General features: G+C 44.1%; 1 protein-coding gene across 6 annotated transcripts in view; it reads right to left on the bottom strand.

Moving 5' to 3' along the window:
• Positions 1-259: 259 nt before the first annotated feature.
• Positions 260-17,434, bottom strand: part of LOC137273317 (uncharacterized) — a 105,751-nt gene continuing 88,576 nt past the window's right edge. For 5 of the 6 annotated variants that reach the window (XM_067805896.1, XM_067805893.1, XM_067805894.1 and 2 more), the window contains 7 exons: positions 11,819-11,916; positions 11,277-11,397; positions 10,363-10,496; positions 9,528-9,747; positions 5,347-7,379; positions 4,819-4,903; positions 260-4,340 (listed from right to left, as the gene is read on the bottom strand). In XM_067805896.1, the coding sequence (XP_067661997.1) occupies positions 4,176-4,340; positions 4,819-4,903; positions 5,347-7,379; positions 9,528-9,747; positions 10,363-10,496; positions 11,277-11,397; positions 11,819-11,916 (2,856 nt within the window). In that variant the 3' untranslated portion in view covers positions 260-4,175. The remainder of the gene's footprint in view (positions 4,341-4,818; positions 4,904-5,346; positions 7,380-9,527; positions 9,748-10,362; positions 10,497-11,276; positions 11,398-11,818; positions 11,917-17,434) is intronic. The other variant, XM_067805892.1, reaches the window with a different exon arrangement.

Below are 17,434 nucleotides of genomic sequence, written 5' to 3'. Positions count from 1 at the left end.
TCATAGATCGATGTTCATTAATTGAACACACGATTGTCAGGTCCAAACTCGATTATTTACAGACCACCACCATATAGCTGGAATATTGCTTTGTGCAGCATTAAACAACCATCAAACCAATACTGACGTCAGTCCCTGGATTTTCTGGCCCAGACTGGACTATTCAGACCTCTTCATATAGCTGGAATATTGAGAGTGTGGGTGTAACATTAAAACAGACACCCTCACTTGATCCGTGAAATGTGGACAGGAGCTGTTGGAGTGTGTCTGTGTATGTTTATTACAGGTGACTAGATGACTCGCGATGATGCTGACAAGGAACAAAGATGCTTTGACATACTGATGTATATTGTAACAATGAAAGACAAGCAGCAACAATGTGGCCTCGATATCATGAAATGTACATCACACATTATAACAACAGGGAAACAATAAACAACTCCATGTTTGGAAATCTTCACATGGAAAGAAAAATTTCATTTTAAAGTACGGAACACAGTAATGCCAGTATTTTTAAGTGGACTGCATGGTTTTACAACTAAATCCTGTTCAAAAGAAGTTAAGGACGACCTGACTCCTTGACACTATACTTCATCTGTCATGTCATTGCTGAACATGGACGTATCAGTTAATCTCTTCAGAATAGTATTTATTTGTCTGGAGAGATGTCCTTTCTTATTTTTCTATGAGATTGTAGAATTTTTCAAATTACAAATGCTGCATTTGATTAAAAATAACATTATGTCAACTACTCAGACAATTCAGTTATATTTACTATACAGTATTTAAATACTTGATTTATGAATCCCTATATACCATTCCAAACATGTTGAACACCTTCATTTCGGAGGGCTGTCTGGTGTAACATCTTGCAGCCTTAAATTATTGCATTTATTTTTTAAAAAATGGGGTTGTTTATCTTCGTTTGAAGGATCTGGCCTTACTGTCATTCTAGAAGGAATTTGTTTTTAATCCAAGATATGTAATTACTACAAACGATTTGCAATTATTCTTTCTATGTGAAGATTCTCATCCATGACTGGGTTCTGTATTATACTACTCAACTTTTGACAAGAATATACCTCGTCCATGTTGGGACTGGATCATACATATTTCTTGTTGCACACATGGTGATACAGTTTCAGGAAAATAGTTTGTTTTTTTCAGCTTCATGATTAATAGTTTTTGTTACATTAGGTCTGACACATATATCCTTACTTAAAGTTGAGTAGTATATAACCAGTGTTCAATGTTTTGAAAGTCAAAGACTCCATGTCATTTAATCTAAAAGATGTAAATATAGGGTCACCCTTGATACAAATATACTACTCAAAAGAAGATAGGGAACAACCAGTTCCTAGATATTGCAATAGTTAATCTGTCATCCCTCTTCTCTTGGCAAGTATACTACAGGAGTAGAGATGACAGTTACCTCGACAATCCTTCATTTGAACATTGCTTGCATAACAACAACAATAGCAACATATCCATAACCAACACAAACATGATATTTGGTAGAATTCATAGAGACAGTTGAAACAATGACAATATAAAACTAGAAACATTCCTGTTGATAAATATTAAGGCTTGTGAAATGTACAGTTTCATCATCGGTACTCTGTGGGATTGTTTATACTAGCTCTCTCCAGCACCTGTGAATACAGCAGCTTTCTCCTTCACCTTTGAATACATACCCAAAAAGTGAGTAAGTACGCTTTAAGTCGCTTTTAGTTATGTCATTTTTAGCAATGTTCCAGCAATATAACAGTGGGGACACCCAAAATGGGCTTCACACATTGTACCCATGTAGACAATCAAACCCAGGTCTTCAGCATGACAAGCAAATGCCCAATAAGGATGAAATGCTTCAGCTATGCAACCAACTGGTCATATGTAATCACAGGTAATGAATTACTGTACAGTAGTAGTACTGTACAAACCCACCAAGTACTGACGATGGCACAGATTAAGTAAGCAGCTATAATCTGACCTTCATACCATATATCCCAGAATAAGTGCAGCCATTGGTTAGAATCACTATACACTATCACATGATCTAAGTAAAATATATTAGCATCATATACATTATGTACAGTATGGTAATGTACAAAGTATTGACAGTGTTATAGTGTACAGTCCTGTAAACATGGTAAACCTGTCATCCATTATGATCACAATTTAGCAATGTATAGCAAAGCTTCATTTAAATACACAATATGGCTGCAATATATACATTCTTCAAATGATCACAATTTGTAAAAAATATATTTTTATGATCATTTAAAACATTGGGCCATTGCCATGTATTTGTGCATTGTATTAACGCACCTGTCAATCAAAGCATTGACTCATATTTGACCTGTTCCATTAGTCTGTTTGATTTGTATCCTCTACCAGATTTTATTGAGGAATGTTATTTTAATTGATTATTTTAGAAATTCAAAGATTTATTGATTTTGAAACTGCAAACAGAATTTGCAGTATCATTTAAATACTTATTACAAAATATATCAGATTTAAGACCGGAAGAGGTCACCTATGATTGTATATTGTATGATTATGAACGTATAACACCAATACCCGTTTCTTGTCATGTTGAATGATGTGATCCCAAAGAAAGTGATCTGATTATCACTTGTTCTATCTTAATGTTGCTGTGATGCACAGCAACCTACATCTTGTGAAGTTCTGAAGGAATACTCAACACTGAAACAACATTATTTTGGCTTCATGACCATCTATTCTCTGATGATTCCTTCCAATATACATTAAATATTATCACAGCATTATCACAGATTAGCGAGACTTGTATTTACACGGAAGGGATATGTTCCAAGTTTGGACTGCATATGAAACAGAATTCAAAACAAACCTGTAAAGTATTACATAAACTTACTTATGTTGGTAGATTCATTCGAAAACTTAAAATAAAATATATTACATGTCCCGCATGTATTTAGCATTAGTCAATTCTAAAAAATCATTGATTTGTTGAGAGAGCTCAGTTTTAAGATTTTCATGTTTGTGCAATGTTGAAGTTAGACAAGACTTCATAGTATTGTCTCCCTTGATGAGAGTTTGTTCACAAGATATTCGAGATTCATGTTCATTGAGAATATGTACAGCAAGATAAACCCCTGTGTTGGAGTGTCAACAATGAAGCACAAATGTTCAAGGTCATGTCGACATCCAGGAAGGTTAATGCAGTGGTGCTAACTTCCTCTCCTTCCTGTGTAAGCAGAGTCACTCTTTGCTTGCATCCAACTTATATGACACAGGAATTTGTTCAATCAACACTGTATTTCTCCAAGTGTTCAAACTGATAAAAACACACAACCATTCACTATCCCATGTCCCAAAGTAGATGTATAGACACAGCCATTTTTCTCAGAGTTGCTCCTTGTGGAAGTTTTGTAAATGTGTCGTCCATTCCCTTTATAGTCACAGAATGGTTCTTCCCAGTCCTTGTGAGCCAGATGATGTTGTCTCAAGTTGCATATCTCCTTGGATTGCAGTGACAGTCAGGCCTAAGCTAAAGTTTCCTTCACCATACTGCTAGAGAATCCTGGTCATGTGTCTTAGAAAATAAACCAGTGACCTGCCCTGGGCTACTGGATTCACTGGTACGAGAGTTCCAATACCATTTTCAAAGGTAGACGGTTGTTTGGCCCATAAATACATTATTCCCGAACTCTGTTTCACAATCACAGCTTTTCACAAGATTCCACTCTAGGCTTCTCTTAGATTAAGTTTCACAACTAGCCATTCCCAACAATTTCCACAGTGGCATTTCACGAGGCATCTCAGAGGTGAACAGTCTACCAATGTTTCAAATCCACACCTCTTTCAGTTGCTCACATACATGTTCTGCAGGGGCAGATACAGCGTTTTTAGAAAGGGGTGCAAACATCTGAGAAAGAGGGAGTGCATACTTCATTTTCATCTGAGTTTCAATGATCATTTAATAAACTTCCACACCCCTGCACCTCTTCCTTGGATCTGCCAATGCTGTGTTGACAAAGTCCACATCCCTTTGAGCTCACTAATTATTTACTGTCCTGCAAGAAACAGACGCATTTGGCAGAGATGTACCAGGTTCCTCTACCTGAAGCTGCCTGAGGTTATTCTCTGCCCTTTGAGAGACTGAGGTGGAACTGTCCTGAACCTGTGCTAGGTTAGTCGCTGCCTTGTGAGAGACTGAGGTACTTGACGGAACCATTACTCTTGTTACTGGTAATCGAAGAGGTGCTTGACATCCGATTCCGCATGTATGATGGAAGCTTTGGTGTATTGGTGTCCAGACAGAACTCCAGGATTGGATCATTGGTCCAGATCATCTGCTGGTAGAACAGAAAAGTATTAATGAATCTAGCAAACTGTTCCATGTGAACCTCTATGCAAGATGGTATGATGGCTTGTGAATTAATGCTAGATCTGGGTTACAATTGGTCTTCAGCAACCCATGCTTGTAAAATGCAAATAACAGGATTGGGTGGTCAGGCCTACTGACTTGGTTGACACATGTTATTGGTTTCCAATTGCGCAGATCAATGCTCATGCTGTTGATCACTGGATTACCTGGTCCTGACTCAGTTATTTACAGACTGCCCCCATATAACTGGAACATTGCATACATTGGAACAGGCATAAAACTAAAGTCACTAACTCTAAATCTGTTCATTGTTTGATTCATAAACTAAGGATAAAAATTGTTTGTCTTACAAAAGCTAAAGTAAAAACTAGTTTTGACAAGATGCTCATTACACACGGTTTTGGTCTCAACTACTTATTGGATGTGTTGGTGAGTAGAATGCCCACCTCATTTGGTGCCCTCTTCCACTTCAACACTGCCTCATCATCCCCGAACGATCCCGACAAACTGAGTATCAGGTCATCTTTCCGCCTGCAGAGAAAAAAAACATCATGAATAAACAAGGTGCAGCAAAACAGGCAGGCTAGACATTAGTGACAAGATGAAGGTCTTGAAGTGATTTTGCAATCTGGCTCCCATTTTCATACTGAAATTAATGTAATAAACAGACTTGTTTTTTGTGTAATTAGGGTCTCACTAACTGCTCTACTGATACTGACGCAGAGGTATGAATCAGTATAAGCTGTGCTAGAGGGAATCCAGTAGGTGGCATTATAATCCTGACTTGTAGTTCTGCCATTGTTGTAATTTTTTCACAGAGAAATATACAGCCATGATGTCAACACAAATAGAATCAAGGCAAGCAATACTTGAAAATTGTGATGGGGGAACATTGTTTTTGTTGTGATTTGTTTTCAAGTCTATAGATTAACCCTGTAATTTGAAGAATTTACTTATCACATAATTGTACTTACTTGAGGCGGACTAGACATTTAACTGGCTTGTCTGATATCTTGACCTTAGCTTGAACATAGAGGTCAGCTGCATAGAGAGATTCTGCCATGGTTGCTAGGGAGACACTGCTGGTTCCCCTGGAAACATCACTATGTAAGGAGTCACCTCGGAGGAAGACTGCTCGTCTCTGATCAGGACTGGAAGTGTCCTGGTCACGTGAAGGAGTTGATAAGTTGTCAAAACTTGACCATCCCTTCGAACTGTGGGCCGTTCCAAAAGTTGGTGTTTGGAGGTACTTGGCCATTTTCTGCTCCAGGGAGTAATCCTCAGGAAAGATGAAGTTGTCTGGGTTGAAGTTGGACAGATTGTTGTTAGACTGGCTTGCAAACTGCTTCAGATCAGGTTGTGAGTCAATGGATGGCCTATGACTTTTGGAAGGCTGCGAGACAGAGTCAAGGTCAGAACAGTCCATGGAAACGGTTGACAGCTGGCTCTCACAGTCCGTGTCTACATGGTAGCCTGTGAAGTCTATCCTCCACTGGGTTTCCTGATTTTTTGGTTTCAAGTTGCCCATCGAGCTGGACACAGAGTCCATTCGACTTTGCAAACCTTTTGGGACACTAGAAACCACCTCTTTCTGTACCACAGTCTTTACCATGTCCAGAATATTTCCCAAACTGGATGCTTTCTTCACCTGCTTGTCCTCAGCTTCAACAAACACATCATCATCTGACTCTGCATATTCCTTGCCAATGCCATTCTGCTTCATTTTCATGTGTTTCATCTGACCAGATTCTCTGCGGAGTCTTTTAAAGGATTCATTGCAGTTAGGAGACTCAGCACTTACACTATCTGATCCAGCTTCCTTTGCACTGGCATAATCTGTTTCTGTGTCTGTACACTTGGTTGGAGAAGAACTGGCATCTGTGTGTTCCCCCTGAGCAGGATCCCCAAGCTCACAGCTTGGGGGTAAGTCGTCAACATGGCCATTAACCTGTTTGGCATTAGTATTGGAAGCACTTTTACAATCTGATGATTTGACAGAGCCATTTCTCTCCTTCACAGAGGTCGTTTGGAAAGAGCCATCCACCTCAGAACCTATCCTGATCCCTGAATCAGCACTTAAAGACTTCGTGTCTTCAAACCTGGGTTTCATTTTGGCTGAGCCATTACACTCAGGTAAGTCCAAGGTGCTGTCACCACCTTGTGTTTCGTGAATCAAGTCATGCACTTTTGTCCCAGATTGGTCTGCATCTTGATGATATGTCTCAGAGACACGACCACTGTTCTCTGTTGTCAGTTCATGTGAGAAAGTGCCGTTGCACACAGGGCTCGAAACTGGTGTTTCTGATACACTGTCCTGTTGTGCAGAACTGTTACATACGTCACCATTGGACAACACAGAGTCTGATTCCGAGATTTTAGTAGTCTGTCTTGTAAACAGCTTTCTTGGTCCCTTCACTTCAGCCTCATTGGTATAACCATCTGAAGCTTCATTTGGTTCTTTGGTTTCTTCAATGTTAGCAAACAGGCTTGGATTCTGGTCCTGGTACTGTAGTTGATTATTACAAAAACTTTTACCATAGCTGTCAAACCAATAACTTGGGGATGTCATGTCCAGACACTGACCAGGAGGAGATCTGGAATAGTTGGCAGGTGAGGATGACAGCAGTTTGTCCACGGCACCACAGTCAGACAATGCCCCTGTACTAGCCGTGGGAGTGGAACTGTCACCAAGATTAATGTTCAACCTCCGAGATTCAAATGGCTTCGGCATGATGTCAGGACTGTTGATGTTTTTGAAGTATAGCTCACGGACCCGTTCCTCGACTGCCCGGATAGGATCATATGGGTCTACCTCCTCCACGGAGCGACTCAGGTACATGTTTTCTGGGATGTTCTCAGAAAATGATGCTTCAGATGGAGTCAGACTAGGCATGTGTTCCACGACTTCATAGATGATCAGGTTGCCCTCGCCAGTGCCGATCCAGACCGTATTGTCATTGGGGAGAATAGCTGTGATCCTGGCTCTGTTAAAGTAACTGTCATCCTCCTAAAATGAGAGATGTATTGTTGAGATGAGATTGTTTTGACGTCAAATTGCCTATTCTGCAGGTTGCCTGTTGATGGAAGCATGGTAGCTCAGCTAAAGTATCCATACCATAAACAGAACATGTCTCAGAAACTATGTGAATCAATTGCTTCAAGATTTTCAAATAAGGTATTGAATCTTAATTGTTATGAAAATATTATGAGTTATCTCTTCCATTTTATCCATTATATAATAAACATTAACTTTACATTGTATTTTGTTATCTCTAGAAATTTTTCATGCAAAAATATTTTCTTGGTATAATTTTCAAAACTTTAGATTTTGCTTGTACTGTTACATACAAACGGTGCTGAAAGGATACATGTTGGGGTTAGAAGGTGGGGTGACAGAGTGGGGCTTGGTGACAAGCTTTAAACTGTTGCTGGACGAATCAACTCTTAGTGCCATAAATGGTTAACTTCTGCAAGACAATTTAAAAGTCATGCAGAATTTCATCTAACTTGGCAGGGAGAACTCATGCAATTGGTTCATGCTGTACTATCACATGGACTGAACTGACAACACATAATTCATTCACAATGGCATCAGACTGATTTGACAAAGTCTCTTTAGTGTTCCCATACTTTCAAAGCTTATGCCTCTCAAGGGCTGTGAGTGAGTAAGGAGTGAGTGAGGTTTAATGCCACTTTAAGCAATACTCCATTATTTTCACCACAGGAGAAACCAGAAATGGGATTCACACACAGTGCCTATGTGGGGAATCAAACCTGAGTCTTTGGCTTGACAAACAAATGCTCTAACCACTAGGCTACCAGAAACCAGAAATGGGACTCACACACTGTGCCCATGTGGGGAAGTCTTTGGCTTGACAAATGAATGCTTTAATCATGCTACCCTGCTGCCGTCAAGGCACTAATATCACATTGTGAAATGGGACCATAACTATGGGAAACTAATTACACGATTTTCATTTTTCATTCTGTGTTTTTCTCAGCCGTGACAGTTATTTCTATCCATTCTTGACCTTAGAGATGCAGAAAAAAATGACATTTTTCAACTGTTAGAGAGTTTAAAAGAAAACCGTGTAATTAATCCAAACTCTGCAACTCTCAGTGATTGTGAGCTAGCTGGGGTCGTACGGAGATTGTGACAAGTGATGATTATAAAACTAGCAAGCAATTGCTATCAAGACACAATAACAGAAAGTGAAGAAATTTCCAGATGAACAGATTTACATGTACCTAAAATCAGTAAGATATAGACCACTGAATTTTGAAAATACATTTTTGTATTCAATATGTAAATTCTTAATTACTTTTGTGTTGGTCATTCTTCATTTTTTAACAAGACGTTTGGAACAAATAGTTGAAAAAAAAAAATATTAGCTTTTATTTTTTTTTAAAGCATCGGCTCTGTTTTTTATCAGTTTACAATGCAGCAAAAGAGATGAAGATGCTCCGACACTGACACATATTACATGTACTCACATTGGTTACCATAACAACTGCAATACAACTACAGTTCTTATTATTTTCCTCTATGTTTTGGTTGAGGAGTCACATGCCTAATATGTTTAATCATAATAACATGACAGCGGTAGTATATTTATTACTAGGCCTTTTTTATTTTGTTTGTTAAGTAGCTTTCAAACATTTTGACCTAAAATTCAATATAGGGGAAGAGCAAACAAGTAATTAACCTTAGCGGTATTAATACTAATGAGCAAAAGGGTTATACCACTGACAGAGTATACTTGTGAAATATTACCAAATGGTGACTAACACCTCTCTATAACATTTTCTTCACCAATTTTCATCATCTTGAATGAAGAGCAGTGATAAAATATCATCTGTGTTTTCATTTCTTTTACCTAACTCTAAAACAAAGTGTGTCCAATTTCCAGTTGTGAGAAGTTATTATCATTGTTTTGTAATAATATTCTTTTTGTTGTTTGGTCTCAAAAACCAATTATAGCAAATATCAGGTAATTATGTTAGTATCAACAACAAGATGGTAATTTGAATATTTCCCAAAAGTTTCATCTGACAGAATGTTTCTCCACATACAAACCACAGTGCATGCACGTCTAGGGAGCCTATGTGACGCTAGTGACATCTACAGTAGGCATGGTAACGTATTGTTTCTTACTCGCCAGATCCACTTCTGCGAACCCACCTTGCGCAGATTTGGGTATTTCCCTGCTCGTGTGTCATACAACATCTTGCAGCTCAGAGTTTGCCTGTCCCATAATTCCAAGATGGATGATCCCCGGATTGAGATCCAGACTCCCGGTCGGCCTGGTGCCAGAGACAAGATATGGTCGTATGGATTGGACGACACTGTGAAGTTGTCCATGGCATCGAGGGTGCTAAACACATAATGTAAATATTAGTTTAACTATAGAATGTTAGTGAGTGAGTTTAGTTTTATGCAGCATTTAGCAACATCTAGCAATATCACTGCAGAGGACACCAGAAATGGGCGTAATACATTGTACACATGTAGGCAATCAAACCCGGGTCTTCAGTGTGACAACATGGCCAACCCACCACTTCCTGCAGAATGTGAAGAAACTGTACATGTTCATCTCACAATCAACATTTGTCTTGTGCAGCCAACTTTAGGTGCAATAATTTCATGAGGATCTTGGTAAGATTTTCTTTTCAGCCTCTTTCTGGTGTTCTCTACTAGAATATCGTTATGCCCACATGCATACATTCTTAGTATGTTAATTGCTTTTATTTAAGAGGGGGGCTGGGGTTAAATGTGCCCCATGTGCTCAACTGGGAAACCATATTAAAACTAGTTGATAGGAATATGTGATATGAAGAAATGGATCATGTGATCAGGCTCGATGACTTGATGACTCAATTATTTACAAACTGATGTCAGGAATATTGTTGACTGTAGCATTAAACAAATGTATAGCTACTCAAGGAGTGACTTGTTGCAACACTCATATCAAATTCTTCCAATAACCTACCCTGCATGGATGATGAAGACTTTATTTCCACATGCACACCAGAGGTGGTTGTCCAGCAACTGTACGCACATGACCGGAGACTGACCAATGGGAATGTACATCACGTCATGCATTGGCATGACCTCATTCACAGCCTGAAATTAATTATTATTTTATTGTTTATTTCTTTGCTTATTTTATTATATTTTTATTGTTTTATAGCCAAAAACAAACATTGTTGTAACATAAACATGATTAGACATTATCATGGTTAGGAGAGCATTACATGTCACTGGCATTTATGATTATCTGAAATTTTAGGCAGTTTCAGGAAAGTGATAGGGGAGAATTAAGGGAGATAACTCATGACTGATTGTGATCTGGTTTCGTCTTGGAGGCTAGCAAGTAAATAAAAATTGTATGTGCATTGTGGGCACTATATTCTGAGAGCTGAAAGAGGACGTTAATCTGGATTACCTAAACACTGTTTTTGGAATGGCACAACAATACAACTATGGCAGTTTTGATATTGATACAACTGGACAACTTTCTGAAATTACCATAGATTGTACCAGCAGACTGTCAATAGAATCCTAAAAGCTTTTGTATAAAATCAATATGAAATATATAAAATCTATAAAATCATTACAAAATTTGAATAATTCTTTCATGAATGTCAATATTGAATTCATCAAAATGCATAGATGTGAAACAAAGAGCATACAATATATCAATTATACCAGATCGTGAAAACACTCAGCATTGTGAGACAGCATTTTGAAGAAGACAAACATAATTATATATTATTTTTCATTTCACCAATCAGAATGCTTCCCCTAAAATGTAAACAAATGAATGTATATAGAGACGTGTCTGTAAACTAAAGAATATATGTGCCAAATGCTTAGAAGTATTGACAATGACAGCATACCAACCTCAAGTATGGCCACTGTTCCATCAGCCAAACCAGCAAATACCCTACAGCAGTCATCCTCGTCAATGTACTTAGAAATTGACAGCACCGCATCATGAAGCCGCACCTGCCAGATCTTCTCTCTGTAGACATTACACATTAATAAAAACTACACCACTGCCTCCAGAAATAATAAAAATTTACATGAACTTCATTGATTATCATTGTGAGAATCACATATGATTTATTGCTCAGCAATATTTCAGCTGGATGATAGAGGTCTGTAAATAATCAAGTATGAACCTGACAATCCAGTGATTGATGTTATGACCATTAATCTACAATACTGGGAAATCACCTCCCATTCCTGTAAAGCATTCATTAGTGAAGATTATATGTAACGTGAATCTTCATGATGTATCCAAAGATAAAACAACAAAATACTTTGGTGGTGTTTGAACACTTGCAATGACATGCTCAATATATATGTAAATATTTCTGATGTCACATATTTTGCACTTCTGATTCTAATGCCTACTCCAAGTGAAGAGATTTCATATTTACCGTTTTGCCATGTCGTAGGCGAACACCATCCAAGACAGAGTACCAAATAGTACCATGTTGTCGGGGAGTGCCAACATGCACATGACACGCGTGTCAAACTGAAACACAGTCGTCCATTTTCCAAATGAATAATATACTTGTTGATGAGTCCAAGTGTCTGGCTACCCATCTCGTACATATCACAATAATCACACCAGTAACAGACATGCTAACTCCTCAACAGTGATGGTTTACTTACAAGACATATGCTTAGTGCCTGAATATACATAATATTGATAGTAACACACAAACCCATTCTTTACAGAAAAAAAACAAACAAAACATCTCATAGTTAGAAAATAAAATATAATGAAAAGGGACACTGAGACTTTCTTCATTTTCAGTTTCAGCTTTCTTGGATATACATGTATTTACTTCAGGGTCTGTATCACAGACTAGACTACATTGCAGGGTAGGGAGAGATAGGCAGTAGGGAAAATAATGTGGTTCAGAGACAGTCAGAATGCTTAGTTTGCATGGAGGGCAACACAATAGGGGAAATTTTGTTTTTCAAGGACTGTGAGACAGACTACATCGCAGGGAGGGCAAGGCAGTAGAGGTTCAGGGACTGTCAGACAGACTACATCGCAGGGAGGGCAAGGCAGTAGGGGTTCAGGGACTGTCAGACAGACTACATCGCAGGGAGGGCAAGGCAGTAGGGGTTCAGGGACTGTCAGACAGACTACATCGCAGGGAGGGCATGGCAGTAGGGGTTCAGGGACTGGAGACAGACTACATCACAGGGAGAGCAAGGCAGTAGGGGTTCAGAGACAGTCAGACAGACTACATCGCAGGGAGGGCAAGGTAGTAGGCATTCAGGGACTGTCAGACAGACTACATCGCAGGGAGGGCAAGGCAGTAGGGGTTCAGGGACTGTCAGACAGACTACATCGCAGGGAGGGCAAGGCAGTAGGGGTTCAGAGACTGTCAGACAGACTACATCGCAGGGAGGGCAAGGCAGTAGGGGTTCAGGGACTGTCAGACAGACTACATCGCAGGGAGGGCAAGGCAGTAGGGGTTCAGGGACAGTCAGACAGACTACATCGCAGGGAGGGCAAGGCAGTAGGGGTTCAGAGACAGTCAGACAGACTACATCGCAGGGAGGGCAAGGCAGTAGGGGTTCAGGGACTGTCAGACAGACTACATCGCAGGGAGGGCATGGCAGTAGGGGTTCAGGGACTGTCAGACAGACTACATCGCAGGGAGGGCAAGGCAGTAGGGGTTCAGGGACTGACAGACAGACTACATCGCAGGGAGGGCAAGGCAGTAGGGGTTCAGGGACTGTCAGACTACATCGCAGGGAGGGCAAGGCAGTAGGGGTTCAGGGACTGTCAGACAGACTACATCGCAGGGAGGGCAAGGCAGTAGGGGTTCAGGGACTGTCAGACAGACTACATCGCAGGGAGGGCAAGGCAGTAGGGGTTCAGGGACTGTCAGACTACATTGCAGGGAGGGCAAGGCAGTAGGGGTTCAGGGACTGTCAGACTACATCGCAGGGAGGGCAAGGCAGTAGGGGTTCAGGGACTGTCAGACAGACTACATCGCAGGGAGGGCAAGGCAGTAGGGGTTCAGGGACTGTCAGACAGACTACATCGCAGGGAGGGCAAGGCAGTAGGGGTTCAGGGACTGTCAGACTACATCGCAGGGAGGGCAAGGTAGTAGGCATTCAGGGACTGTCAGACAGACTACATCGCAGGGAGGGCAAGGCAGTAGGGGTTCAGGGACTGTCAGACAGACTACATCGCAGGGAGGGCAAGGCAGTAGGGGTTCAGAGACTGTCAGACAGACTACATCGCAGGGAGGGCAAGGCAGTAGGGGTTCAGGGACTGTCAGACAGACTACATCGCAGGGAGGGCAAGGCAGTAGGGGTTCAGGGACTGTCAGACAGACTACATCGCAGGGAGGGCATGGCAGTAGGGGTTCAGGGACTGGAGACAGACTACATCACAGGGAGAGCAAGGCAGTAGGGGTTCAGAGACAGTCAGACAGACTACATCGCAGGGAGGGCAAGGTAGTAGGCATTCAGGGACTGTCAGACAGACTACATCGCAGGGAGGGCAAGGCAGTAGGGGTTCAGGGACTGTCAGACAGACTACATCGCAGGGAGGGCAAGGCAGTAGGGGTTCAGAGACTGTCAGACAGACTACATCGCAGGGAGGGCAAGGCAGTAGGGGTTCAGGGACTGTCAGACAGACTACATCGCAGGGAGGGCAAGGCAGTAGGGGTTCAGGGACAGTCAGACAGACTACATCGCAGGGAGGGCAAGGCAGTAGGGGTTCAGAGACAGTCAGACAGACTACATCGCAGGGAGGGCAAGGCAGTAGGGGTTCAGGGACTGTCAGACAGACTACATCGCAGGGAGGGCATGGCAGTAGGGGTTCAGGGACTGTCAGACAGACTACATCGCAGGGAGGGCAAGGCAGTAGGGGTTCAGGGACTGACAGACAGACTACATCGCAGGGAGGGCAAGGCAGTAGGGGTTCAGGGACTGTCAGACTACATCGCAGGGAGGGCAAGGCAGTAGGGGTTCAGGGACTGTCAGACAGACTACATCGCAGGGAGGGCAAGGCAGTAGGGGTTCAGGGACTGTCAGACAGACTACATCGCAGGGAGGGCAAGGCAGTAGGGGTTCAGGGACTGTCAGACTACATTGCAGGGAGGGCAAGGCAGTAGGGGTTCAGGGACTGTCAGACTACATCGCAGGGAGGGCAAGGCAGTAGGGGTTCAGGGACTGTCAGACAGACTACATCGCAGGGAGGGCAAGGCAGTAGGGGTTCAGGGACTGTCAGACAGACTACATCGCAGGGAGGGCAAGGCAGTAGGGGTTCAGGGACTGTCAGACTACATCGCAGGGAGGGCAAGGCAGTAGGGGTTCAGGGACTGTCAGACAGACTACATCGCAGGGAGGGCAAGGCAGTAGGGGTTCAGGGACTGTCAGACTACATCGCAGGGAGGGCAAGGCAGTAGGGGTTCAGAGACTGTCAGACAGACTACATCGCAGGGAGGGCAAGGCAGTAGGGGTTCAGGGACTGTCAGACTACATCGCAGGGAGGGCAAGGCAGTAGGGGTTCAGGGACTGTCAGACTACATCGCAGGGAGGGCAAGGCAGTAGGGGTTCAGGGACTGTCAGACTACATTGCAGGGAGGGCAAGGCAGTAGGGGTTCAGGGACTGTCAGACAGACTACATCGCAGGGAGGGCAAGGCAGTAGGGGTTCAGGGACTGTCAGACAGACTACATCGCAGGGAGGGCAAGGCAGTAGGGGTTCAGGGACTGTCAGACAGACTACATCGCAGGGAGGGCAAGGCAGTAGGGGTTCAGGGACTGTCAGACTACATTGCAGGGAGGGCAAGGCAGTAGGGGTTCAGGGACTGTCAGACTACATCGCAGGGAGGGCAAGGCAGTAGGGGTTCAGGGACTGTCAGACAGACTACATCGCAGGGAGGGCAAGGCAGTAGGGGTTCAGGGACTGTCAGACAGACTACATCGCAGGGAGGGCATGGCAGTAGGGGTTCAGGGACTGTCAGACAGACTACATCGCAGGGAGGGCAAGGCAGTAGGGGTTCAGAGACAGTCAGACAGACTACATCGCAGGGAGGGCAAGGCAGTAGGGGTTCAGGGACTGTCAGACAGACTACATCGCAGGGAGGGCATGGCAGTAGGGGTTCAGGGACTGTCAGACAGACTACATCGCAGGGAGGGCAAGGCAGTAGGGGTTCAGGGACTGACAGACAGACTACATCGCAGGGAGGGCAAGGCAGTAGGGGTTCAGGGACTGTCAGACAGACTACATCGCAGGGAGGGCAAGGCAGTAGGGGTTCAGGGACTGTCAGACAGACTACATCGCAGGGAGGGCAAGGCAGTAGGGGTTCAGGGACTGTCAGACTACATTGCAGGGAGGGCAAGGCAGTAGGGGTTCAGGGACTGTCAGACTACATCGCAGGGAGGGCAAGGCAGTAGGGGTTCAGGGACTGTCAGACAGACTACATCGCAGGGAGGGCAAGGCAGTAGGGGTTCAGGGACTGTCAGACAGACTACATCGCAGGGAGGGCAAGGCAGTAGGGGTTCAGGGACTGTCAGACTACATCGCAGGGAGGGCAAGGCAGTAGGGGTTCAGGGACTGTCAGACAGACTACATCGCAGGGAGGGCAAGGCAGTAGGGGTTCAGGGACTGTCAGACTACATCGCAGGGAGGGCAAGGCAGTAGGGGTTCAGAGACTGTCAGACAGACTACATCGCAGGGAGGGCAAGGCAGTAGGGGTTCAGGGACTGTCAGACTACATCGCAGGGAGGGCAAGGCAGTAGGGGTTCAGGGACTGTCAGACTACATCGCAGGGAGGGCAAGGCAGTAGGGGTTCAGGGACTGTCAGACTACATTGCAGGGAGGGCAAGGCAGTAGGGGTTCAGGGACTGTCAGACAGACTACATCGCAGGGAGGGCAAGGCAGTAGGGGTTCAGGGACTGTCAGACAGACTACATCGCAGGGAGGGCATGGCAGTAGGGGTTCAGGGACTGTCAGACAGACTACATCGCAGGGAGGGCAAGGCAGTAGGGGTTCAGGGACTGTCAGACTACATTGCAGGGAGGGCAAGGCAGTAGGGGTTCAGGGACTGTCAGACTACATCGCAGGGAGGGCAAGGCAGTAGGGGTTCAGGGACTGTCAGACAGACTACATCGCAGGGAGGGCAAGGCAGTAGGGGTTCAGGGACTGTCAGACAGACTACATCGCAGGGAGGGCATGGCAGTAGGGGTTCAGGGACTGTCAGACAGACTACATCGCAGGGAGGGCAAGGCAGTAGGGGTTCAGGGACTGTCAGACAGACTACATCGCAGGGAGGGCAAGGCAGTAGGGGTTCAGGGACTGTCAGACAGACTACATCGCAGGGAGGGCATGGCAGTAGGGGTTCAGGGACTGTCAGACAGACTACATCGCAGGGAGGGCAAGGCAGTAGGGGTTCAGGGACTGTCAGACTACATCACAGGGAGGGCAAGGCAGTAGGGGTTCAGGGACTGTCAGACTACATCGCAGGGAGGGCAAGGCAGTAGGGGTTCAGGGACTGTCAGACTACATCGCAGGGAGGGCAAGGCAGTAGGGGTTCAGGGACTGGAGACAGACTACATCACAGGGAGGGCAAGGCAGTAGGGGTTCAGGGACTGTCAGACTACATCGCAGGGAGGGCAAGGCAGTAGGGGTTCAGGGACTGTCAGACTACATCGCAGGGAGGGCAAGGCAGTAGGGGTTCAGGGACTGGAGACAGACTACATCACAGGGAGGGCAAGGCAGTAGGGGTTCAGGGACTGTCAGACTACATCACAGGGAGGGCAAGGCAGTAGGGGTTCAGGGACTGTCAGACTACATCGCAGGGAGGGCAAGGCAGTAGGGGTTCAGGGACTGTCAGACTACATCGCAGGGAGGGCAAGGCAGTAGGGGTTCAGGGACTGTCAGACTACATCGCAGGGAGGGCAAGGCAGTAGGGGTTCAGGGACTGTCAGACAGACTACATCGCAGGGAGGGCAAGGCAGTAGGGGTTCAGGGACTGTCAGACTACATCGCAGGGAGGGCAAGGCAGTAGGGGTT

This window comes from Haliotis asinina, chromosome 2 (genome assembly GCF_037392515.1).
Source record: "Haliotis asinina isolate JCU_RB_2024 chromosome 2, JCU_Hal_asi_v2, whole genome shotgun sequence".
Taxonomy (NCBI): domain Eukaryota; kingdom Metazoa; phylum Mollusca; class Gastropoda; order Lepetellida; family Haliotidae; genus Haliotis; species Haliotis asinina.
The sequence above is the reverse complement of the archived record's forward strand: the minus strand, read 5'-3'. Positions and strand labels throughout refer to the sequence as shown.